Genomic DNA, 26,435 nt, shown 5'->3' on the forward strand with positions numbered 1-26,435 from the left:
GCCCACACTTGTTTGACTGACACTATATCTCGGAAATGTCAGTAACGGGATCCGTGCTATTTGATTAATATAACATATAAACATTCAGCTCCAAAATCAGATCACCTGACTGAAGTGCGATTGTGAACTTGCCAAAGGTTCTTTATTTTATCGGCGAGCGTTGGTGGTATAGTGGTGAGCATAGCTGCCTTCCAAGCAGTTGACCCGGGTTCGATTCCCGGCCAACGCAGTTATTTTTGCCTTTGTAGTTCCTTTATGATTGAGCCTGCATTGTGGCACCTGCGTCACAGCTATAAATAGGGTCGACAATAAGGATTACCAAGTAAACATACAAAGAATTTCCCTCAAATACTAGCTAAAATTTGAAACATTCTCAATCAAGCAATTAATTGAACAACAGCTTGTCTGCTCGTGTTGCACCTTTATTTGCCCCGTTTTATGCTCATTGTATGCTCCCATTTGCTTGGGCTCGCCTGTGGTTGGTTTTAGATGTTGTAATATAGCTCAAATGATGTTTTGATGCTGATGCTCCGTTGTGCTCCGCCCCCTCGAAACTGTCCTGGGTGATGAAAGGAACTCTCTGAGCCAAGAGCTGACAGACACAGCTGACTTCCATCCTGAGTACCAGGCACACGCTTCCATTGCATCAAGTCAAAAAGTATCCTACGCACCATGGCATCGGACGAATTGGCGAGGAAACTGCAGCCCAGGCTGGCCGCGGAGCCGGCTCCCCTATTCAACCCGTTTACTCCAGAGGAGACAACGGTGAAAGCGAGCGACCCTGTCCCTGGTCCGCAGAAAAAAGCGGTGGTGGTCATTGTCAATGATGACACATCGGAACTCACCGCGAAACTCACCCGGAGACTGTGCATCAACAATGGGAACGCGGCGTCCAAGCAGGCCAAGGTGTTCAATCCCTACACGGAATTCAAAGAGTTCTCCCGCAAACAGATCAAAGACATGGAGAAAATTTTCAAACGGTAGGCTAAGACTTTATTTTTATTTGAATATCATTCAAATCTGACTAATGTGGCTATGGTTATTTGATGTGACTTGTCTTGATAAAGAGGGAATGTCCCTTAGTTATGTCTGTAGGGGAGACCGGGGAACACCTGGTCAGTTGAAACAGCTTAGTAACTCAAATTAGAAACATGTTATAAAATGTCCTAATACTTGCTTAGTGTCTACATGCCTAATAAGTTTAGGTTAAATCCATCAATTCTTTTTCGTTTTATTGACAAAAATGGGTAAATATACTCTTTTTTTGATAATAGGCTTGTGGAGCCATTCTCCATGTATCTAAACATATACACTTTTTATCAGTAAGATAGGGTATTTTGATTGGTATAGTTAATGACAATAATTGTTGTATTTTGTGGGGGTTTCGTTGTAATGCAGTACCTAAAATGGTATATAATATTTAGACGCATTCACATAATTATATAAAATGTCACTTCTTTACATCAAGTTTAGCAGTACAACTAAGATAATACTTTAGAAGAATTACAAAAAAAGTCAAATTTAGACTTAAATTCTAAAAATATCTTATGTAAAATATATTCATTTTGGCTACTCCGTTTTTGGTCAATATGATATGCCTAAAAGATCAAATGGAAATATTTGGTCTCAATTTATTGTATTTTCATCCAAATATCAGTTTCAAATCATAATCATCATTTTTTAAATTGCCCTTCATTTTTACCATTAATGACAGTGTTATATTTAACTTCTCAGCCTGTTACATTTCATCCCGTCTGCTGAGTCAATTGTAACATTTTACTCCTGCCGCTTTCAGTATATCCTAGAAATGTAGTTACAGTGTGTAAATAATGGTAGTTGATGTATGTTGTTTGTATAAACATATTATTAATATAACTTAGATGGCCTTTTCATAATAAGCAAAAGCCTAAAAGTGTTATTTGGCTCCCTGGACTCCACTATGCATAGTATAGGCTAGTCACAACCAGGTAAGGAATTGAGTGGGTATGAGGAATTGATTCCGGAGACACCTGAAACCCCACCTCTTTAAGGAATACCTAGGATAGGATAAAGTAATAAGGTGAATCCACCAATTTGTAAGTCGCTCTGGATAAGAGCGTCTGCTAAATGACTTAAATGTAAATGTAAAATTCAGAACACTGTGATAAAGAGATGAAGCCTATATATTATGAGGGAGACAACTACCTGACCACACAATTAACAAGGTGAATTGATATTGCTGAGTGACCTCTGTCTACTGCTTTTGGAGTTAAATTGTTGTGGAACATCACAGACTGAATAGTCTTCATCTAGCCTACAACACTATCTGTTTTCTGCCACAATATATATTAATAATACCCTAAATAGCTTACATGACAATAGTATTATTATTATTGTGTAGGGAGAACCCCCCCCTATTTTGTTCTCTACCTCTCAGTTAATCCTCTCATAGACTACGTAGTGTACTAACCTGGTGTGTGTGTGTGTGTGTGTGTGTGTGTGTGTGTGTGTGTGTGTGTGTGTGTGTGTGTGTGTGTGTGTGTGTGTGTGTGTGTGTGTGTGTGTGTGTGTGTGTGTGTGTGTGTGTGTGTGTGTGTGTGTGTGAGGAGGGACCACTGACGAGAGGAGACCCTACTGTATACAGAGACTGGACAGCCTCTGTGTGTGAGACTAGTAGTGTCCATGTATTTGCTCAGAGCTGTAGGGGAGACTACTTGGATTTCTGTTGACAACATGTAATACTGTTGTCCCAGTTCATCTGTTCATCTAAAGCTTTGTAGCTACAGGTGCATGTGAACGCAGCGTAGAGAAGGATATTGATTTGTGGGTAGATGCAGTGACACCGCAGTTTTTCTAGGACTATGTATTTAAACTTGAGTTTTACATTTGAGTTTGGCCTAGTTTCGCTCTCAGCACAGTTGGAAAGGAAGAGCCAGTATGTAGAGGAGCAAATGGGTCACAGAGAGAGGGAGAAAGTAGGGGGGCCTGGTATCACCCTCTTTCCTGAGGATTTACTTGAACACGCCTCTCATTGACAAACTGCACTTAGATGCACTCATGAAGAAAGATTTAGTAAACATGCCTCACTCACTCACTCACTCACTCACTCACTCACTCACTCACTCACTCACTCACTCACTCACTCACTCACTCACTCACTCACTCACTCACTCACTCACTCACTCACTCACTCACTCACTCACTCACTCACTCACTCACTCACTCACTCACTCACACCGCCCCAGATTCTCTATTCTGTTTGGGTGTTGGTTGAATGTGTCCTCTATCTCCATAGTCCCATCTTCTCCCTCTATGACTCTGAAGCTGTTCTGCCCGGGGCAGGTTTTATCCATCTCCCTTATAGCCATCACTGGAGCACTTCCTAGACATACAATGCATTCTGAAAGTATTCAGACCCCTTGACTTTTTCCACATTTTGTTACGTTACAGCCATATTCTAAAATTGATTAAATTGTTTTTTTCCCTCATCAATTTACACACAATACCCCATAATGAGTTTTTCCTAGGGAGTCTTTCCTAGCCACCGTGCTTCTTTCACATGCATTGCTTGCTGTTTGGGGTTTTAGGCTGGGTTTCTGTACAGCACTTTGAGATATCAGCTGATGTACGAAGGGCTATATAAATACATTTGATTTGATTTGATGACAAAGCCAAAACAGGTTTTTAGACATTTTTGCTGATTTGTTTCAAATAAAAAACTAAAATATCACATTTACATGAGTATTCAGACCCTTTCCTCAGCACTTTGTTGAAGCACCTTTGGCAGTGATTACAGCCTCGAGTCTTCTTGGGTATGACGCTACAAGCTTGGCACACCTGTATATGGGGAGTCTCTATCATTCTTCTCTGCAGATCCTCTCAAGCTCTGTCGTGTTGGATGGGGAGTGTTGCTGTACAGCTATTTTCAGGTCTCTCCAGAGATGTTCGATCGGGTTCAAGTCCGCGCTCTGGCTGGGCCAATCAAGAACATTTGGTGGATTGTCCCGAAGCCACTCCTGCGTTGTCTTGGCTGTGTGCTTAGGGTTGTTGTCCTGTTGGAAGGTGAACCTTCGCCCAAGTCTGAGGTCCTGAGCACTCTGGATCAGGTTTTCATCAAGGATCTCTCTGTACTTTGCTCTGTTCTTCTTTGCCTTGATCCTGACTAGTCTCCCAGTCCCTGCCGCTGAAAGACATCCCCACAGCATGATGCTGCCACCACCATGCTTCATCGTAGGGAATGTTGCCAGGTTTTCTCTCGACGTGACGCTTGGCATTCAGGCCAAAGAGTTCAATCTTTGTTTCATCAGACCAGAGAATCTTGTTTCTCATGGTCTGAGAGTCCTTTCTGTGCTTTTTGGCAAACTCCAAGCGGGCTGTCATGTGCCTTTTACTGAGGAGTGGCTTCTGTCTAGCCACTCTACTATAAATGATTGGTGGAGTGCTGTAGAGATGGTTGTCCTTCTGGAATGTTCTCCCATCTACACAGAGGAGCTCTGGAGCTCTGTCAGAGTGACCATCGGGTTCTTGATCACCTCCCCAATTGTTCAGTTTGGCTCGGCGGCCAGCTCTAGGAATAGTCTTGGTGGTTCCAAACTTCTTTCATTTGAGAATGATGGAGGCCACTGTGTTCTTGGGGACCTTCAATTCTGCAGACATTTTTTGGTAACCTTCCCCAGATCTGTGTCTCGACACGATCCTGTGTCTTGGACACGATCCAAATCATGTCCAATCAATTGAATTTACCACAGGTGGAGTCCAATGAAGTTGTAGAAACATCTCAAGGATGATCAATGGAAACAGGATGCACCAGGAAGCTCATAGCAAAGGGTCTGAATACTTATGTAAATTAGGTATTTCTGTTTTTTATTTGTAATATATTTGAAAAAAATTCTAAACCTGTTTTAGCATTGTAATTATGTAGTATTGTGTGTACATTAATAACAAAAAATATTTATTTAATCCATTTGAGAATAAGACTATAACGTAACAAAATGTGGAAAAAGTCAAGGGTCTGAATACTTTTAGAATGCACTGTATGTCCACCCTGTGATAGACACGTGTCACCCGTGATAAAACAAGTGTTGCAGCATTACCCACCCGTGATAAAACACGGGTTGCAGCATTACCCACCCGTGATAAAACACGGGTTGCAGCATTACCCACCCGTGATAAAACAAGTGTTGCAGCATTACCCACCCGTGATAAAACAAGTGTTGCAGCATTACCCACCCGTGATAAAACACGGGTTGCAGCATTACCCACCCATGATTAGACACGGGTTGCAGCATTACCCACCCATGATAAGACACATGTTGCAGCATTACCCACCCATGATAAAACACGGGTTGCAGCATTACCCACCCGTGATAAGACACGTGTTGCAGCATTACCCACCCGTGATAAGACACGTGTTGCAGCATTACCCACCCGTGATAAGACACGTGTTGCAGCATTACCCACCCGTGATAAGACACGTGTTGCAGCAATACCCACCCATGATAAGACACGTGTTGCAGCATTACCCACCCGTGTCGTAAGTGTCATGAGTATAGACAGTCAAGGCTTTAGAGTTTGGTTTCAGTGCAAAGTTCACACCTTGATGATTAATTAGATCACAGTGAGTGAAGTGCTGTAAAACCTCCAGTGCTGTAAAACCTCCATGTCCTTAGTTTATCCTATCATCTCTCTGTAGGCTTTTCATTGGCTGAAGCGGAGAGGTCAGGTGTGCTGTCTTTGCCTTAATCAATATTTTCTGAGTTGAGACTCCTTTATCTACCCAACCCGTCTTTCATCTCCCCTGCTCTCCTTAGTTTTGCATGCAGGGTACTTGACCTCTGACCTAGCCACTGGCAGGTAACCTAGTTGTGGGTGAAGCACATGCTCAGCGGGGCACACTGATTAGACAGTGGCCTGTCTGTCTGTGTCCTAAAGTTTGCTTGGATGCGGTCATGGTGACAGAGCCTAGCTTGGGTGAGGGCCAGGGAGGGGGCACTTTGGAATGTTCCAAGTGGGAGTAGACTAGATTGAGGGCAGGGCCGGGCCATTCCATCCTAAATTCTGCCCCTTCTCTCACCCCTTTACACTCTGCCTCATCCCATCATATATTGGTCTACTCCTCCTCACCACCTTAATTCTCACCCCTTCTCACCCTCTTTCTCTTTCCTGATGGTGCACTTGCGCCACTCATTCACCCACTTTCTCTGCATTCCAGAGGCCTTAACCCTTCCCTGCCTTTTAACCCTGCGTAACTCATACTCATCATCAACACCACATTCTTAGAAAAAAAGATGCTATGTACTGTAGAACCTAAAAGGGTTCTTCGACTGTCCCCATAGGAGAATCCTTTGAAGAACCATGTTTGGTTCCAGGTAGAACCCTTTTGAGTTTCATGTTGAACCCTTTACACAGAGGGTTCTACATGGAACCCAAAATAGTTCTACTTGAAACCAAAAACAGTTATCCTATGGGGACAACAGAATAACCCTTTTGGAACCATTTTTTCTAAGTGTAGTCACAATTCTGACTTTTGATTGAGTCAATGCTCTAAAATCAGCCTATGGTGGTAATGTGTTAGTCACTGTGATTTCTGAGGGATGGCTTTTCCACAAATATCTCTGTTTTCTCCCCACAAATATTCCTGTCTCCGGGGTGAAAATGCACAGACACGTGCCTAGCCTGGCGCTAGTCTAAAACAGGCTGCATTAGAGATGAGGATGAGGCCCTATCAGTCGGCACTTACCTGCTCCATCTTCACTCTGACCTATACGCCTTATAGCAGCAAAAGTGATCTGAATACACTCCTGCTGAGAGAGAAAGAGAGGGGATAGAGAGCGGGAGGGTAGAGAGAGAGAGAAAGGGGTGAGGGGGTGAGAGAGAGAGGGGGGAGAGGAAAGGAGGGCGAGAGGCAGGGAGAGAGAAAGGGGTGATGGATAGAAAGGGAGAGAGAGAGGGGTAGGGAAGGAAGGGAGGGAGAGAGAGAGATGAGGGGAAAAGGGGGAGAGACGGAGGGAGAGAGCGAGAAGGGGAGGGAAGAGAAGGATATATAGAGGGAAAGAGAGAGAGATACAGAGGAAGGAGAGGGAAAGAGAGAGAAGGGGAGAGACAGAGGGAGAGAGAGGGAATGAGAGAGAGAGGGGGAGAGAGAAAGAGAGAGGGGAGAGGAAAAGATAGAGAGGGAGGGAGAGGGAAAGCGAGGGAGAGGGAGTAAGGGAGTGAGAGGGAAATGGAGAGAGAAAGAGATCCCAAAAATACAGTGTCCATGCCAAAAGCCTTGGTATCTATAATTACCATACTGCAGGAAGTTAGCTGTGGGACAGTAAGGCCTGACCATGGACAGTAGCTGTGGCTGTGGCTGTGTCACTACTTACAATGGAAGACATTCCACAACAATGTTTTCTTGCAACGTTTCACTTTTGAGTTTTTGTTAGCCAAACAGCCTTTCTTATTTTTCTTATGTCAAAGCTTTCGGCAGACTTTCAGTCTGTAGATTGTGGTAGAAAGCTGGGGCTGTAATAGTAGCCTAGAGTAGTATTTTAATGATCATAGTGATCAAGTGCTTCTGACTAGACAGTTTTTCTGTTCTTTCAGCATAACATGTTGTTATTGTGAGATACTGACTGACCCAGCTGAGGATCTGGACTGGGACCTGTCACTAAGCTGTGGAGTGAGTCCTGTATGTACAGGTGACAGTTGCTAAGCTGCTCTGGGGTCATCCATTGCTGTGAACAGTTGTCATGCTGGTCAGCTGTGGAGGGCCAAAATGAACCAGCTGTTTTAGAACACAGATGGCAGGAAATGTGTTGTGTGAGGGGAATGAGTAGTGTTACAGTATTGGGTGGGTTACAGTATTGGGTGAGTTACAGTATTGGGTGGGTTACAGTATTGGGTGAGTTACAGTATTGGGTGAGTTACAGTATTGGGTGGGTTACAGTATTGGGTGAGTTACAGTATTGGGTGGGTTACAGTATTGGGTGGGTTACAGTATTGGGTGAGTTACAGTATTGGGTGAGTTACAGTATTGGGTAAGTTAGAGTATTGGGTAAGTTAGAGTATTGGGTGGGTTACAGTATTGGGTGGGTTACAGTATTGGGTAAGATAGAGTATTGGGTGGGTTACAGTATTGGGTTGGTTACAGTATTGGGTGGGTTACAGTATTGGGTAAGTTACAGTATTGGGTGTGTTACAGTATTGGGTGAGTTACAGTAGTGGGTAAGTTACAGTATTGGGTGGGTTACAGTATTGGGTGGATGTATTAGTAACAATGATTTATTTTGGGATGGGTGTTTAGCATTAGTAAAGCAAGGTTTGCCTTTAAAGTGATGGGGTGGGGTTCAAATCAATGGTCCTTTGTGCTACTGAGATGATATCTTTAGGCTGATTGTTAGGAAGTTAATAGTCCTAAATCAGGTTGTTTTGAAGGGAGGGGGTTTAGTTCCTATGGCCTTTGAAGAGTTGGACTGAAACAACTCTTTGGTTTCTGGTCTGACCAGATTACACTCCTACCATTCAGGCATCGGCAAGATAGGAGCACACGTGTGTGTTTCTTTGTGTGTGTGAGAGAGAGTGTGTGTGTTTCCTCACTCACACCCAGATCCAGTGCCTCTCAAACAGCTGTGTGAACGGATCTGTAAACACTTGTTGTGTCAGATAGAGAGGGGGCCCTTGCAGGCCCCCTCTCAAACACACACACACACACACACACACACACATGCATTTGACACACACGCATTTCACACACACACACACACACACACACACACACACACACACACACACACACACACACACACACACACACACACACACACACACACACACACACACTCTCGTGTGTGTGTGTGTGTGTGTGTGTGTGTGTGTGTGTGTGTGTGTGTGTGTGTGTGTGTGTGTGTGTGTGTGTGTGTGTGTGTGTGTGTGTGTGTGTGTGTGTGTGTGTGTGTGTGTGTGTGTGTGTGTGTTTAATGTAATTGGTAGGCTTTGGGCCTGTATCTGTATGTCTAGATGTGGCCGTCTGTTCAGACTCAGGGTATAGATGCCTTTCACCACATTGTGCCTGTCAGCCAGTCAAGGCTGAACTTGGCACATATCTTACTAGAGCCATGAGGTTTTGCTGAGCATTTGAGCTGACCATGAGAAACACCTCTGGGCTGTAGTTGTTGACTATATAACTATCTATGACCCATAGTTTCTGTCCTTTATGACAAACAGACATTACATGTTTTCTCTCCTGGTAATTTAATGTGAGGTAGTGTAATGTCTGTGTACCTTCCTCTCTCCCTGGCTGTATGTAGATACACCTGTACACTACATGACCAAGTATGTGGACACCTGCTCATCGAACATTTCATACCAGAATCATGAGCACTCTTCTGGGAAGGCTTTCCAGTAGATGTTGGAACATTGCTGCGGGGACTTGCTTCCATTCAGCCACAAGAGCAATAGTGAGATCGGGCACTGATGTTGGGCGATTAGGCCTGGTTCGTAGTCTGTGTTCCAATTCATCCAAAGGTATTCAATGGGGTTGAGGTCAGGGCACTGTGCATGCCAGACAAGTTCTTCCACACCAATCTTGACAAACCATTTCTGTATGGACCTCGCTTTGTACACGGGGCCTTGTCATGCTGAAACAGGAAAGGGCCTTCCCCAAACTGTTGCCACAAAGTTGGAAGCACAGAATCGTCTAAATCAAATCAAATCAAATTGTATTGGTCACATACACGTGTCTAGCAGATGTTATTGCAGGTGTAGCGAAATGCTTGTGTCTAGAATGTCAATAAATGCTTTAGCGATAAGATTTCCCTACACTGGAACTAAGGGGCCTAACCCGAACCATAAAAAAACAGCCCCAGACCATAATTCCTCCTCCACCAAACTTTACAGTTGGCACTATGCATTTGGGCAGGTAGCGTTCTCCTGGCATCCGCCAAACCCAGATTTGTCCGTCGGACTGCCAGATGGTGAAGCTGATTCATCAGCTTCTACTGCCAATGTTTGTCTATGGAGATTGCATGGCTGTGTGCTCTATTTTATACACCTGTCAGCAACGGGTGTGGCTTAAATAGCTGAATGCATTAATTTGAAGGGGTATCCACATAATTGTGTATATACAGTGAGGGAAAAAGGTATTTGATCCCCTGCTGATTTTGTACATTTGCCCACTGACAAAGAAATGATCAGTCTATAATTTTAATGGTAGGTTTATTTGAACAGTGAGAGACAGAATAACAACAAAAAAATCCTGAAAAACGCATGTCAAAAATGTTATAACTTGATTTGCATTTTAATGAGGGAAATAAGTATTTGACCCCTCTACAAACATGACTTAGTACTTGGTGGCAAAACCCTTGTTGGCAATCACAGAGGTCAGACGTTTCTTGTAGTTGGCCACCAGGTTTGCACACATCTCAGGAGGGATTTTGTCCCACTCCTCTTTGCAGATCTTCTCCAAGTCATTAAGGTTTCGAGGCTGACGTTTGGCAACTCGAACCTTCAGCTCCCTCCACAGATTTTCTATGGGATTAAGATCTGGAGACTGACTAGGCCACTCCAGGACCTTAATGTGCTTCTTCTTGAGCCACTCTTTGTTGCCTTGGCTGTGTGTTTTGGGTCATTGTCATGCTGGAATACCCATCCACGACCCATTGTCAATGCCCTGGCTGAGGGAAGGAGGTTCTCACCCAAGATTTGACGGCACATGGCCCCGTCCATCGCCCCTTTGATGCGGTGAAGTTGTCCTGTCCCCTTAGCAGAAAAACACCCCCAAAGCATAATGTTTCCACCTCCATGTTTGACGGTGGGGATGGTGTTCTTGGGGTCATAGACAGCATTCCTCCTCCTTCAAACACGGCGAGTTGAGTTGATGCCAAAGAGCTCCATTTTGGTCTCATCTGGCCTCAACACTTTCACCCAGTTGTCCTCTGAATCATTCAGATGTTCATTGGCAAACTTCAGACAGGCATGTATATGTGCTTTCTTGAGCAGGGGGACCCTGCGGGGGCTGCAGGATTTCAGTCCTTCACGGCGTAGTGTGTTACCAATTGTTTTCCTGGTGACTATGGTCCCAGCTGCCTTGAGATCATTGACAAGATCTTCCCGTGTAGTTCTGGGCTGATTCCTCACCGTTCTCATGATCATTGCAACTCCACGAGGTGAGATCTTGCATGGAGCCCCAGGCCGAGGGAGATTGATAGTTCTTTTGTGTTTCTTCCATTTGCGAATAATCGCACCAACTGTTGTCACCTTCTCACCAAGCTGCTTGGCGATGGTCTTGTAGCCCATTCCAGCCGTGTGTAGGTCTACAATCTTGTCCCTGACATCCTTGGAGAGCTCTTTGGTCTTGGCCATGGTGGAGAGTTTGGAATCTGATTGATTGATTGCTTCTGTGGACAGGTGTCTTTTATACAGGTAACAAACTGAGATTAGGAGCACTCCCTTTAAGAGTGTGCTCCTAATCTCAGCTCGTCACCTGTATAAAAGACACCTGGGAGCCGGAAATCTTTCTGATTGAGAGGGGGTCAAATACTTATTTCCCTCATTAAAATGCAAATCAATATATAACATTTCTGAAATGCGTTTTTCTGGATTTTTTTGTTATTATTCTGCCTCTCACTGTTCAAATAAACCTACCATTAAAATTATAGACTGATCATTTCTTTATCAGTGGGCAAACGTACAAAATCAGCAGGGGATCAAATACTTTTTTCCCTCACTGTATAGTGTATGTAGGTTTGACAGTGGTAAGGAGGGCTTCATAGAGTTGTGCTGTTATAATGTAAGTTCATGGATCAACCCTCTTCTCTCTGGAGGTTTGACAGTGGTAAGGACGGCTTCATAGACCTGATGGAGCTGAAGCTGATGATGGAGAAGCTGGGAGCTCCTCAGACCCACCTGGGCCTCAAGAACATGATCAAGGAGGTGGATGAGGACTTCGACGGCAAGCTGAGCTACAGAGAGGTATGTGTACTGTATTGTCTAGTTCCATGTCAATTTCCCTGTGTGTGTGTGTGTGTGTGTGTGTGTGTGTGTGTGTGTGTGTGTGTGTGTGTGTGTGTGTGTGTGTGTGTGTGTGTGTGTGTGTGTGTGTGTGTGTGTGTGTGTGTGTGTGTGTGTGTGTGTGTGTGTGTGTGTGTGTGTATGCATGCATCACAGAGGCCTGGTAATTACAGTGTGTATTTTTAACTGCAGTAAAACATACAGTGCCTTCAGAAAGTATTCACACTTGACTTTTTCCACATTTTGCTGTGTTACAACCGGAATCTAAAATGGATTCAATTGATATTTATGTTGTCATTGGCCTACACACAATACCCCATAATGTCAAAGTGGAATTATGTTGTTTTATTTTTACTAATTAATTAAAAAGGAAAAGCTGAAATGTCTTGAGTCAATAAGTATTCAACCCCTTTGTTATGGCTAGCCTAAATAAGTTCAGGACTAAAACTGTGCTTAACAAGTCACATAATAAGTTGGATGGACTCACTCTGTGTGCAATACTAATGATAAACATTATTTTTTTAATGTCTACCACATCTCTGTACCCCAAACATTATCTGTAAGGTCCCTCAGTCGAACAGTGAATTTCAAACTCAGATTCAAACACTTAAGACCAAGGAGGTTTTCTAATGCCTCGCGAAGAAGTGCCCGTATTGGTAGATGAGTAAAAATAAAAAAACAGACATTGAATATCCCTTTGAACATGGTGACATTTTTTATTACAGTTTGGATGGTGTATCAATACACCCAGTCACTACAAAAATACAGGTGTCCTTCCAAACTCAGAAGCCGGAAAGGAAGGAAACCTCTCAGAGGTTTCACCATGAGGCCAATGGGGACTTTAAAACAGTTACAGAGTTAATAGGAGAAAGGAGACAACTGAGGATGGATCAACAACATTGTAGTTACTCCACAATACTAACCTAATTGACAGAATGAAAAGAAGGAAGCCTGTACAGAATACAAATATTCCAATACATGCATCCTCTTTGAAACAAGGTACTAAAGTAATACTGCAAAACATGTGGCAAAGCAATTCACATTTTGTCCTGAATAGGAAGTGTTATGTTTATGGCAAATCCAATACAACACATTACTGAGTACCACTCTCCATATTTACAAGCATAGTGGTGGCTGGGTCATGTTATGGGTGTGCTTGTAATCTTTAAGGACTGGGGAGTTTTTCAGGATAAAACATTTACGGAATGGAGCTAAGCACAGGCAAAATCCTAGAGAAAACCTGGTTGAGTCTGTTTTCCACCAGACACTGGGAGAGGAATTCACATTTCAGCAGGACAATAACCTAAAACAAATCTACACTGGAGTTGCTTACGAAGAAGACCATGAATGTTCCTGAGTGGCCAAGTTACAGTTTTTACTTAAATCTATTGGGAATTCTATGGCAAGACAGTGGTGTGAATACTTATGTAAATGAGATATTTCAGAATTTCATTTTTAATAAATGTGCAAACATAAAAAAACTAAAAAATTAACTTTGTCATTATGGGGTATTGTGTGTAGATGAGTGACATATATATATTTTTTTTATAAATTTGTAATTCAGGCTGTAACAACAAAATGTGTAATAAGTCAAGAGGTATGAATACTTTCTGAAGGCACTGCACTCCTCTCAGGACAGTCTGTAAAAGTCTGTGTCTCAATATCACTCTGTGAGTGTATGGGGGGGGGGTCTCTTAATAGCAAGGATGTGCTCACTGAGTGTGTACATAGTCAAAACCTTCCTTAATTGTGGGTTTGAGTTTTGAGTATATTTTATTTTTACGGGGACAGTGCACATGACAGTGGGGACAGTGCACAGCCGGCTAATTTTCAACCGCAGTCCCTGGGCAGGTTATTAAAAACAATTACAATACAGACAATCAATGAGCAGTGAGCACACGCAGAGCAACATAGGACAAGCAAGACATAGCATACAGACAGAGCAACATAGGACAAGCAAGATATAGCATACAGACAGAGAAACATAGAACAAAAAGCAACAAGACAAAATCCATAAAAACAACAAAGTGTTTCCACACCTCACAAGCTACAGACAACAGACAACATGGAAAGCGGCAATACACAGCTAGGGATTATGTTCACAAATCTGATTGACCTTTAGCCATGTCTTCATGCATTTTGTGAAAGTGGGATATGTGGTGCAGTTATGTGTGTCTGATGGCAGTGTATTCCAGACATGGGAAGGTCTCACAGAGAAAGCGGATTTACTAAAGGTGCTTTTCCTTAATTAAGGGAACTATACAGTCACCTCTCATGGCAGACCTTGTGGATCTGCTGCCATATGTTTGAATTACCTTTCTCACCTGCTTTTTAAAAGAGAGGTTGGAATCAAGTATGATGCCAAGGTACTTAAAATCAGATACCACCTGGAGCTTCTCCCCTGACACATAGACATCTGGCTCAGTAGCGTCTGTTGCCCTCTTTGTGAAGAACATGCAAACTGTCACGCCCTGACCTGAGAGAGACGTTTTGTTTCTCTATTTTGGTTAGGTCAGGGTGTGATTTGGGTGGGCATTCGAGATTTGTGGTTCTTTGTTGTATTCTATGTTTTCTATTTCTATGTTGTTAGGTTCTAGTTTTGTATTTCTATGTTGGTTTGTTTGGGATGATCTCCAATTAGAGGCAGCTGGTCCTCGTTGTCTCTAATTGGAGATCATACTTAAGTAGGGTTTTTTTCACCTGGGTTGGTGGGAGATTGTCTTTGAGTCAGTGTATGTTTCAGCTCTGCGTCATGGTTTGTTGTTTTTTGTTATTCAAGTTTATTTATATGTATTGCATAGTTTTACAGTGTAAATAAAATGTGGAACGGCACACACGCTGCACTTTGGTCCGGTCCTCCTTACGACAGCCGTGACAGAATCTCCTACCACCAAAGGACCAAGCAGCGTGGTATGGACCAGTGGACTATTGAGGAGATAAGGAGGAGTATATCCAGGGCTTTGGAGGATTTAGGGGCAGGAGAAAAGCGCCTCCCATGGGAACAGGTGGACGCAGCGAGCGCACGGCAACAAGGGAAGCACGAGAGGCAGCCCCCAAATTTTCTTGGGGGGGGGGGGGCACACGGGGAGATTGGCAGAGTCAGGTTGGAGACCTGAGCCAACTCCTCGTGCTTACCGTGAGGTGCGTGTCTCCAGTCTGGCGCCACCTGTGCCAGCCCCACGCATCAGGTCTCTAGTGCACCTGCCCAGTCCGGTGTGTCCTGTTCCTGCTCCTCGCACTCGCCCTGAGGTGCGTGTTACCAGTCTGGCGCCACCTGTGCCAGCCCCACGCATTAGGCCTCCAGTGTGTCTTCCCAGTCCAGAGCTTCCGGCGACGTCCCCCAGTCCGGAGCCTCCAGCGACGTTCCCCAGTCCGGTGAGACCTGTTCCAGCTTCACGTAAGAAGCCTCCAGTGATGATCCATGGTCCGAAGCCTCCAGTGATGATCCATGGCAAGAAGCCTGTAGGGATGATCCATTGCCCGGAGCCTGTAGGGATGATCCATGACACAAAACCTCAGGTGCTAGTTAGGTGCTAGTTTTGTATTTCTATGTTGGGGTTTGTTTGGGATGATCTCCAATTAGAGGCAGCTGGTCCTCGTTGTCTCTAATTGGAGATCATACTTAAGTAGGGTTTTTTCCACCTGGGTTGGTGGGAGATTATCTTTGAGTCAGTGTATGTTTCACCTCTGCGTCATGGTTTGTTGTTTTTTGTTATTCAAGTTTATTTATATGTATTGCATAGTTTCATAGTGTAAATAAAATGTGGAACGACACACACGCTGCACTTTGGTCTGCTCCTCCTTACGACAGCCGTGACACAAACAGTTTTTTTCACATTGAGATGCAATGTCATTAAGGCACTTTGTAACCTGGACCATTACAGTAGTGAGTTCTTGTGCAGCTTGTTGCTTGCTCTTTGCATGCACATATATCACTGTATCATCTGCATACATTTGAACTCCAGACCCAGTACAGACAGAGGGCAGATCATTAATGTACAGGGTGAACAGGAGGGGCCCCAGTATTGACCCTTGGGGCACGCCCACATCATAGCTAAGAGTGGGCGACAGCTCATTGCTCACTCTGACACACTGAGTTCTGCCTACAAGGTATGATTTCATCCATCTCAAGGCATCGGGGGAAAAGTTGAGCTTGGACAATTTTGTGATGAGAATCTCATGGTTAACAGTATCAAAAGCCTTCCTTAGGTCCAGAAACACAGCCCCAACAACGCCCCCTTTGTCCATCTTGGACTTCACATTTTCCAGAAGAAAGCAGTTGGCCGTTTCTGTGGAGTGTTTCGCTCTGAAGCCAAACTGCATGGAGTGTAATGTGAAGGGGCTGTTGTTGAGGTGGGCAATCAGTTGTTCTGCTACACACTTTTCAACAACCGTCGACACCACAGGGCCTGTGGGCCTGTAATGGGCCTGTAGTTACTCACGTCAGCAGGGTCGCCCGATTTAAAGATGTCCGTTATTATGGCCGACTTCCATACCCTTGGAAACACCCCAAGACCAATAGATGTGTTGGTGACCTTAGTAATGGGGCCAATGAGTGACTCTTTGTAGTTTTTAAGAAAGGTAGAGTCCAGCCCAAACACATTTTTGGATTTAGAGTTCTTTAGTGAGCTAATCACCTTGTTCACCTTTGACTCAGAAATCTCCCTTATGATGAAGACAGGTTGAGCGTCATTCACTAGCACTGAGCCCAAGAAACCAGTTCTGTGTCAGTACCCCGACAGAGTCAATAAAGTAGGAATTGAAGGCTATTGCTATTTCGACTGTATCCTGTGTTAGATTGTTATTCTCCGTGATTTCTAGTCTTTTTGCAGTGTTACTATGGTCTTTCCCTGTTTTTTAGATTCTCCCAGATCAATTTAGAATTTCCCTTTGCCTCACCAATTACGTTAATAAAAAAGTTTGCCTTGGCCTGTCAGATTTTTTTCATCACCTTATTTCTCAACATGGTAAACCTACGTCTGTCATGCTCTAATTTGGATTTTAGGGCTGTTTTTAGAGCATAATCTCGTTCTTTCATCAATTCCAGATTTCTCTATTTAGCCAAGGAAGAGTGCTCTTTTGGCCAGGTTTGGATTTGATTTTCTTTAGGAAGCCATTTATTGTAGTCTGGATTGTGGATAGAAAAACCTCACTATCAGCTTCCACGTCTGTATAGGACAAGAGATCATTCCAGTTAATTCCATTAATTGGGTTTTCAAAATAGTTTAATTCACTCTTAGGTATTCTTAGTTGATCCGGCTTTCTAACAGTAGAGAGGTTAAACCTGCTCTTAGACAGCTTTCTGGCTATTAGTGTCAGATTATGATCAGATAGCCCAGTAACCATATTGAATGATTTAGTCACTCTCTCTGGTTTATTACTGAACACCAAATCAATCTGTCTATTTGAGCAACAAGTTACCCTGGTTGGCCCTTTAACTAGCTGTGTAAGGTCAAAGGTATTAGTGATCTGTTTGAGGGTTTTCCTACAAGACTAGTCCTCATAATTAATATTAAAATCTCCCATTAAGATGACCTCTTTCCCAAAATCACATTCCCTAAGCATGTTACTAAACTGGTCAAAAAACACACTTTTGGTGGAAGGTGGTCTATACATTCCAATAAGGGTAAAAGACATTTGGGGAGACAGTGTAACGTTCAGGCCAATACATTCTAGTTCATTATCACATGACCACTCCATTTGTTTACATCGGAATACCTGACCAGTCACAGTGGTCAGGTATTCTGCCACTGTGTACCCTCTGTTTAGGGCCTATAGCATTCCAGTTTGCTCTGTTGTTTGGTAAATTCTTTCCAATGTTTCAAGTAATTATCTTTCTGTTTTCTCATGATTTTGTTGGATCTAATTGTGTTGCTTTTGCTATCCTTGGGCTCTCTTTCTCTTTTCTACCCCATCCCTCTCCCTTCTTCCTCCCACTCTCCCTGTCTCCCTCCTTCTCTTTCCTACCCCCTCCCTCTCCCTTCTCCCACCCACTCCCCCCTCCTTCTCTTTCATACCTCACTTCTCCCTCCCTCTCTCCTTATCTTTCCTACCCCCTCTATCTCCCCTTCTCCCCCCCTCTCTCTCCCTCTCTCTCACACACTCATTTACATTTGACATTTTAGTCATTTAGCAGACACTATTATCCAGAGCAACTTACAGTTAGTATGTTCACTCACAGGGTTAAACAGGTGATAGGGGCAGCTGAACAGAGATATACAAAGACTCTGTTGTGTTTCAGCTCTGGGGCGTTGACTCTCTCTGCCTCTCATTCTCCTGATTGGAGTAGCAGAGTTCCACACAGACATATCCCATTACACAGCACAGTTCCCCTAGGACCACTGGTGGTCAGGCTAGATGGGGAATTCTATCACCCCTCAGAGCCTGGTTCATCTCTAGAGTTTTTCCTAGCCACTCTGCTTCTGCACCAGCATTGCTTGCTCTTTGTGGTTTTAGGCTGGGTATCAGTATGGCACTTTGTGACAACTGCTAATGTAAAAACGACTTTAGAAAATACATTTGATTGATTGATTGATTGATTGATTGATTGATTGTTATCAGGTTGCTACACCAAGGTCACACACAGAAAGCACTTTTCATAGGAGGACAGTTCTGACACTAAACCCACAGACATGAACAGTTGTTATAATGTCTATATGATTTTATGACACAGATATTAGAAGGAACAGTTATCACTCCTACATGATGTTATGATATTAGAAGGAACAGTTATCACTTCTAAATTATGTTATGATATTAGAAGGAACAGTTATCACTCCTACATGATGTTATGATATTAGAAGGAACAGTTATCACTTCTATATGATGTTATGATATTAGATATTAGGTACTTATTGATGTTTCATACAACGGTGGGTCTAATCCTGAATGCTGATTGGTTAACCGCATTCCAGCCGGTGTCTATTTAAGCACTTGGATCATCGTGCTCTAGCGACTCCTTGTGGCGAGCCGGACACCTGCAGGCTGACCTCCTCGTCAGTTGAACGTGTTTCCTCTGACACATTGGTGCGGCTGGCTTCCGGATTAAGCGGACGGGTGTTAAGAAGCGCGGTTAGGTGGGTCATGTTTCGGAGGACGCATGACTCGACCTTCGCTTCCCAAGCCCATTGGGGAGTTGCAGAAATGAGACAAGATCGAAATTGGGGAGAAAATAAATAACAATAAAAGGTAAAACGAAACGAAGTGCAGCTAGTTTGCAGTCTTTCCAGCTTCAGTTTGAAGGGATTGTGTTAGCTGTGTTGTTGGCTAGCTCTCGAACAACAGTGTACTGACGAGTGAGCACATTTTCTATACCAGGCGAAATCGGGCCTCATTATCTCATTGTTACGGATGTTTCCAAATAAATGTTTCTAGAAAGTAGCTTAAACAAATGCAAATGCAGCTACTTTGCTGTTATTCTGGCTGCACATTTTGAAGTGACTGTAAGTTAGCTGTAGTTGGCTAGCTAGCAAGTAAGGGATAACAACATTGTCAGACAGTATTGCAATGTTACATTTAGAACAAACGACTGGGTTGCTCGCATCCATGGATACAGAACAAAAAGACTGAACGTCTGGGTCGCGTCTCTAGCAACCGGACCAATAGAACGAACGACCACCCGGCTTGGGTAGCAACCCTAGATTTGTCTCGGGACTATATCTTGTGGAAGGATGAAATAGTATGAATAAATTCATAAAAATAACTTTTTAATTAAAATATGTCAATCATTATTTGAATATGTTGGTTACCCGTTGTACAAAAGTGATAATGCCCTTAATGGCTGGTGTTTGGAGGATATTTTGGCACGGTTTACCGGACGAACACCCGTGCCAATATATCTTCCAAACACGGGCTTCTTGGACATGAGCACTTAAGTGAAGCTTTGTAGGGATGGCAAGTTATGAAACACAATTGTTGTGGCAGTACATTAAATGTAGGACCCTATATTTGACAAAAAGTCATTTCATAGCCATTTTAGAGCCCAAAAAAATCAACTATGACCTACAATAACATATTCTGTTTATTTCACAATGTGCAGTGCACTGTAATAAAACTCTATCTATGTATATATTCTAAAATCTACTGACCTAAAATGTATAGTTCTGTCTGAGCCTCTCTCACCCACCTTGATGTTTTCCTTTCACCTCCAGTTCCTGCTGATCTTCAGGCGAGCAGCTGCAGGCGAGCTGCAGGAGGAGAGTGGTCTGATGGCTCTGGCCAGACTGTCTGAGATAGACGTCTCCACAGAGGGGGTCATGGGGGCACGGGACTATTTTGAGGCTAAGGTAGGAGTAGGATAGAGGAAGAGGAGAGAAAGTGTGTGTGTGTGTGTGTGTGTGTGTGTGTGTGTGTGTGTGTGTGTGTGTGTGTGTGTGTGTGTGTGTGTGTGTGTGTGTGTGTGGACACCTACTCATTTAAGAGTTTTTCTTTATTTGTACTATTAGTGAAGACTAATAGTGAAGACTTCAAAACTATGAAATAACACATATGGAATAATTTAGTAACCAAAAAAGTCTTAAACAAATAAAAATATTTTTTAGATTTTAGATTCTTCGAAGTAGCCACCCGTTGCCCTGATGACAGTTTTGCACATTCTTGGCATTCTCTCAACCAGCTTCATGAGGAATGCTTTTCCAACACTCTTGAAGGAGTTCCCACATATGCAGAGGATTTGTTGGCTGCTTTTCCTTCATTCTGCGGTCCAACTCATCCCAAACAATCTCAATTGGGTTGAGGTCAGGTGATTGTAGAGGCCAGGTCATCTGATGCAGCAGTCCATCACTCTCCTTCTTGGTCAAATAGCCCTTACACAGCCTGGAGGTGTGTTGGGTCATTGTCTTGTTGAAAAACAAATGATAGCGCAAACCAGATGGGATGGTGTATCGCTGCAGAATGCTGTGGTAGCCATGCTGGTTAAGTGTGCCTTGAATTCTAAATACATCACAGACTGTATCACCCGCAAAGCACCCCCACACCATCACACCTCTTCCATGCTTCATGGTGGGAATCACACATGCAGAGATCATCTGTTCATCTACTCTGCGTCTCACAAAGACAAGGTGGTTGGAACCAGAAATCTCAAATTTGGACTCATCAGGCCAAAGGACAGATTTCCAAGCAAGTCTCTTCTTATTATTTGTGTCCTTTAGTAGTGGCTTCTTTGCAGCAATTTGACCATGAAGGCCTGATTCTCCACTGAACAGTTGATGTTGAGATGTGTCTGTTACTTGAACTCTGTGAAGCATTTATTTGGGCTGCAATTTCTGAGGCTGGTAACTCTAATGAACTTTTCCTCTGCAGCAGAGCTACAGTGGGGGAAAAAAGTATTTGATCCCCTGCTGATTTTGTACGTTTGCCCATTGACAAAGAAAGGATCAGTCTATAATTTTAATGGTAGGTTTATTTGAACAGTGAGAGACCGAATAACAACAAAAATGTCCAGAAAAACACATGTTACAAATGTTATAAATTGATTTGCATTTTAATCAGAAAGATTTCTGGCTCCCAGGTGTCTTTTATACAGGTAACGAGCTGAGATTAGGAGCACACTCTTAAAGGGAGTGCTCCTAACCGCAGCTTGTTACCTGTATAAAAGTCACCTGTCCACAGAAGCAATCAATCAATCAGATTCCAAACTCTCCACCATGGCCAAGACCAAAGAGCTCTCCAAGGATGTCAGGGACAAGATTGTAGACCTACACAAGGCTGGAATGGGCTACAAGACCATCGCCAAGGAGCTTGGTGAGAAGGTGACAACATTTGGTGCGATTATTTGCAAATGGAAGAAACACAAAAGAACTGTCAGTATCCCTCGGCCTGGGGCTCCATGCAAGATCTCACCTTGTGGAGTTGCAATGATCATGAGAACGGTGAGGAATCAGCCCAGAACTACACGGGAGGATCTTGTCAATGATCTCAAGGCAGCTGGGACCATAGTCACCAAGAAAACAATTGGTAACACACTATGCTGTGAAGGACTGAAATCCTGCAGCGCCCGCAAGGTCCCCCTGCTCAAGAATACATATACATGCCCGTCTGAAGTTTGCCAATGAACATCTGAATGACTCAGAGGACAACTGGTGAAAGTGTTGTGGTCAGATGAGACCAAAATGGAGCTCTTTGACATCAACTCAACTCGCCGTCTTTGGAGGAGGAGGAATGCTGCCTATGACCCCAAGAATACCATCTCCACCGCCAAACATGTAGGTGGAAACATTATGCTTTGTGGGTGTTTTTCTGCTAAGGGGACAGGACAACTTCACAGCATCAAAGGGACGATGGACGGGGCCATGTATCGTCAAATCTTGGGTGAGAACCTCCTTCCCTCAGCCAGGGCATTGAAAATGGGTCGTGGATGGGTATTCCTGCATGACAATGACCCAAAACACACGGCCAAGGCAACAAAGGAATGGCTCAAGAAGAAGCACATTAAGGTCCTGGAGTGGCCTAGCCAGTCTCCAGACCTTAATCCCATAGAAAATCTGTGGAGGGAGCTGAAGGTTCGAGTTGCCAAACGTCAGCCTCGAAACCTTAATGACTTGGAGAAGATCTGCAAAGAGGAGTGGGACAAAATCCCTCCTGAGATGTGTGCAAACCTGGTGGCCAACTACAAGAAACGTCTGACCTCTGTGATTGCCAACAAGGGTTTTGCCACCAAGTACTAAGTCATGTTTTGCAGAGGAGTCAAATACTTATTTCCCTCATTAAAATACAAATCATTTTATAACATTTTTGACCTGCGTTTTTCTGGATTTTTTTGTTGTTATTCTGTCTCTCACTGTTCAAATAAACCTACTATTACAATTATAGACTGATCATTTCTTTGTAAGTGTGCAAACGTACAAAATCAGCAGGGGATCAAATACTTTTTCCCCCCACTGTAACTCTTGGTCTTCCTTTCATGTGGCGGTCCTCATGAGAGCCAGTTTCATCATAGCGCTTGATGGTATTTGCAACTGCACTTGAAGAAAGTTTCAAAGTACTTGACATTTTCAGATTTGACCTACCTTCATGTCTTAAAGTAATGATGGACAGTTGTTTCTCTTTGCTTTTTTGAGCTGTTCTTGCCATAATATGGACTTGGTCTTTTACCAAATAGGGTTATCTTCGGTATACTACACATACCTTGTCACAACACACCTGATTGGCTCAAATGCATTAGAAGGAAATATTCCACAAATTAACTTTTAACAAGGCACACCTTTTAATTGAAATGTCTTCCAGGTGACTACCTCATTAATCTGGTTGAGAGAATTCCAAGAGTTTGCAAAGCTGTCATCAAGGCAAAGGGTGGCTACTTTGAAGAATCTCAAATATGAAATATATTTTGTTGAACACTTTTTTGGTTATTACGTGATTCCATATGTGTTATTTCATAGTTTTGATGTATTCACTATTTTTCTACAATGTAGAAAATAGCAAAAATAAAGAAAACCCTTAAATGAGTAGGTGTGTCCAACCTTTTGACTGGTACTGTATGTATATATGTACACTACCGTTCAAAAGTTTGGGGTCACTTAGAAATGTCCTTGTTTTTGAAAGAAAAGCAATTTTTTTGTCCACTAAAATAACATAAAATTGATCAGAAATACAGTGTTAATACATTGTTAATGTTGTACATGACTTTTGTAGCTGGATACGCCTGATTTTTAATGGGATATCTACATAGGCGTACAGAGACCAATTATCAGTAACTACCACTCCTGTGTTCCAATGGCACGTTGTGTTAGCTAATCCAAGTTGATCATTTTAAAAGGATAATTGATCATTAGAAAACCCTTTTGCGATTATGTTAGCACAGCTGAAAACTGTTGTCCTGATTAAAGAAGCAATACAACTGGCCTTCTTTAGACTAGTTGAGTATCTGGAGCATCAGCATTTGTGGGTTTGATTACAGGCTCAAAATGGCCAGAAACTAAGACCTTTCTTCTGAAACTAGTCAGTCTATTCTTGTTCTGAGAATTGAAGGGTATTCAATGCGAGAATTTGCCAAGAAACTGAAGATCTGGTACAACGCTGTGTACTACTCCCTTCACAGAACAGCGCAAACTGGCTCTAGCCAGAATAGAAGAGGAGTGGGAAGCCCCAGTGCACAACTGAGCAAGTACATTAGAGTGTCTAGTTTGAGAAACAGACACATCACAAGTCCTCAACTGGCAGCTTCATTAAATAGTACCCGCAAACACCAGTGAAGAGGAATGCTCCGGAATGCTGGCCTTCTAGGCAGAGTTGCAAAGAGCCATATCTCAGACTGGCCAATAAAAATAAAGATTAAGATTGGCAAAAGAACACAGACACTGGACAGAGGAAGATTGGAAAAAACAGTTATGGACAGACTAATCTAAATTTGAGGTGTTCTGCTCACAAAGAAGAACATTCGTTAGATGCAGAAAAAATGAAAAGATGCTGGAGGAGTGCTTGACGTCATCTGTCAAGCATGGTGGAGGCAATATGATGGTCTGGGGGTGCTTTGGTGGTGATAAATTTGGAGATTTGTACAGGGTAAAAGGGATTTTGAAGAAGGAAGGCTATCACTCCATTTTGCAACGCCATGCCATACCCTGTGGATGGCGCTTAATTGGAGCCAATAGCCTCCTACAACAGGACAATGACCCAAAGCACAGCTCCAAACTATGCAAGAACTATTTAGGGAAGAAGCAGTCAGCTGGTATTCTGTCTATAATGGAGTGGCCAGCACAGTCACCAGATCTCAACCCTATTGAGCTGTTGTGGGAGCAGCTTGACCGTATGGTACGTAAGAAGTGCCCATCAAGCCAATCCAACTTGTGGGAGGTGCTTCAGGAAGCATGGGATGAAATCTCTTCAGATTACCTCAACAAATTGACAACTAAAATACCAAAGATCTGCAAAGCTGTAATTGCTGCAAATGGATAATTCTTTGAGGGAAGCAAAGTTTGAAGGACACAATTATTATTTCAATTAAAAATCATAATTTATAACCTTGTCAACGTCTTGACTATTCATTTTGCAACTAATTTCATGTATGTTTTCATGGAAAACAAGGACATTTAAGTATCCCAAACTTTTAAACGATAGTGTATGTATGTGTGAGAAAATGTTGGTTATGTGTCAATGTTATAGAATCAATGCCCATGATGAACCAGGTTGATTGGACAAGGGGAGGTTGTGTGACATGTGTCCCAGATGTATAGTTGTGAAGACTTGAGGAAATGCAGGTCACAGTATACGGGTCACAAGCACTCAGCTATTTTAAGAACTGACGTGCATTAGCTGGCCTGATTTATTCCTCATCTTTCCCATCATAACAGGATTCTACTTCAGCATGTCTTACGCCACATCCAACCTCTAGTGGATAGAAAGAGAAATGCAGTGACAGTGTGTGTGTTCTGTGCTGTTTTTGAGTCTGTTACATCATCCAATGTTTCAGGTACAGATTTAGAGTGGTGTTATATAATCCTTGCTGGATTGTAGATCTAAGTGTGTTGTATGGTGCAGGTGCAGGCTCTGAAGGTGGGCAGTAAGTTTGAGGCTGAGATCCGAGAGGAGCAGGAGGAACGGAAGAGACAGGAGCTAGATAGGAAACAGAGACAGGCTGCTTTCAAAGAGCTGCAGTCTGCCTTCTGCTCTTAACACAGTAGACACACACACACACACACACTAAAACATCCATGATCACACGCAGACTTACATGCACAGAAAGGGAGGTTTTAAAGTAGTTCCACAGCTTCCCTGGATACACTAATAAGAATATTTTATTGAATAATGCAAGAGATTGCTAATACGGTTATTGTTATGATATGGCTATTATGATTAGTTGATATTATTGTTCTAATTAACATGATTATATTAGCTATTATACACAATATTATCACATATTTTAAAACAGTGAGGTCATGCCTATTTTAAGGAAATAGATTTTTCTATTTTCCATCAATAATTTAATTGTTTGATGTACATTACTGAAAAGGTTTTGTGGAGCAATGTATTGACCAATTGATGTGTAGAAGTTAAAGGAATGTTACAATACCTGTGTCAAAAACAATTTCTCGACATTTTGTTCTGTTGAAACATTTTCAAAATCACTCTGTGAATCAACGTTTTTACTTTTGGCAGATTGTACTATTATATTGAATATTGACCTGTAATCCATGTTTGTTTAATTTCTAGAAACATGCCATCATGTAACACTGTAGCAATATGTTGTCTTATGGGTTCTGAAATTAAAAGGAAATGGATGTATTGTATTTTTCCATAAATAAAACAATGGTAATCACATTCTGTGTGCTTTCTCAATAATGTGTGTATTCTAATGATGTCATATAGTTTGCTGGTCTGATAAGTTTCAAACGGCTGTTGCACAGTACCGGTGAGGAAAGACAGGGGGCAGCATGGTAGCTGACTTGATATAGTAACGTACACACCCAGCTGTAATACCCTCATCGCCATACAAGATTACATTTTGTAGCCAATTGTCATCCACATTC

General features: G+C 42.8%; 1 protein-coding gene and 1 non-coding gene across 3 annotated transcripts; both read left to right on the plus strand.

Moving 5' to 3' along the window:
- Positions 1–157: 157 nt before the first annotated feature.
- Positions 158–229, plus strand: trnag-ucc (transfer RNA glycine (anticodon UCC)). The gene has a single exon. It is a non-coding gene; the product is annotated as a tRNA-Gly (tRNA).
- LOC106581350 (EF-hand domain-containing protein D1) lies at positions 168–26,226 on the plus strand. Of its 2 annotated transcripts, none has more exons than XM_014163352.2 (4): positions 168–980; positions 11,784–11,931; positions 20,121–20,255; positions 25,260–26,226. In XM_014163352.2, exons 1-4 carry the CDS (start codon positions 673–675, stop codon positions 25,305–25,307), a joined length of 639 nt encoding a protein of 212 aa, XP_014018827.1. In that variant the 5' UTR covers positions 168–672; the 3' UTR covers positions 25,308–26,226. The 2 variants fall into 2 exon arrangements, with proteins under 2 accessions (XP_014018827.1, XP_014018826.1); XM_014163351.2 differs by having other exon boundaries at positions 170–980; positions 25,447–26,226.
- The last annotated feature ends 209 nt before the right edge of the window (positions 26,227–26,435 follow it).

Source organism: Salmo salar, chromosome ssa20, assembly GCF_905237065.1.
Source record: "Salmo salar chromosome ssa20, Ssal_v3.1, whole genome shotgun sequence".
Classification (NCBI taxonomy): domain Eukaryota; kingdom Metazoa; phylum Chordata; class Actinopteri; order Salmoniformes; family Salmonidae; genus Salmo; species Salmo salar.

Coding starts and splice junctions, on each gene's coding strand:
- LOC106581350 (XM_014163351.2), top strand. CDS start 673: ATGGCATCGGACGAATTGGCGAGGAAACTGCAGCCCAGGCTGGCCGCG. Junction 11,932..20,120: donor GCAAGCTGAGCTACAGAGAG/GTATGTGTACTG, acceptor TTTCACCTCCAG/TTCCTGCTGATCTTCAGGCG. Junction 20,256..25,446: donor GGGACTATTTTGAGGCTAAG/GTAGGAGTAGGA, acceptor TGTATGGTGCAG/GTGCAGGCTCTGAAGGTGGG.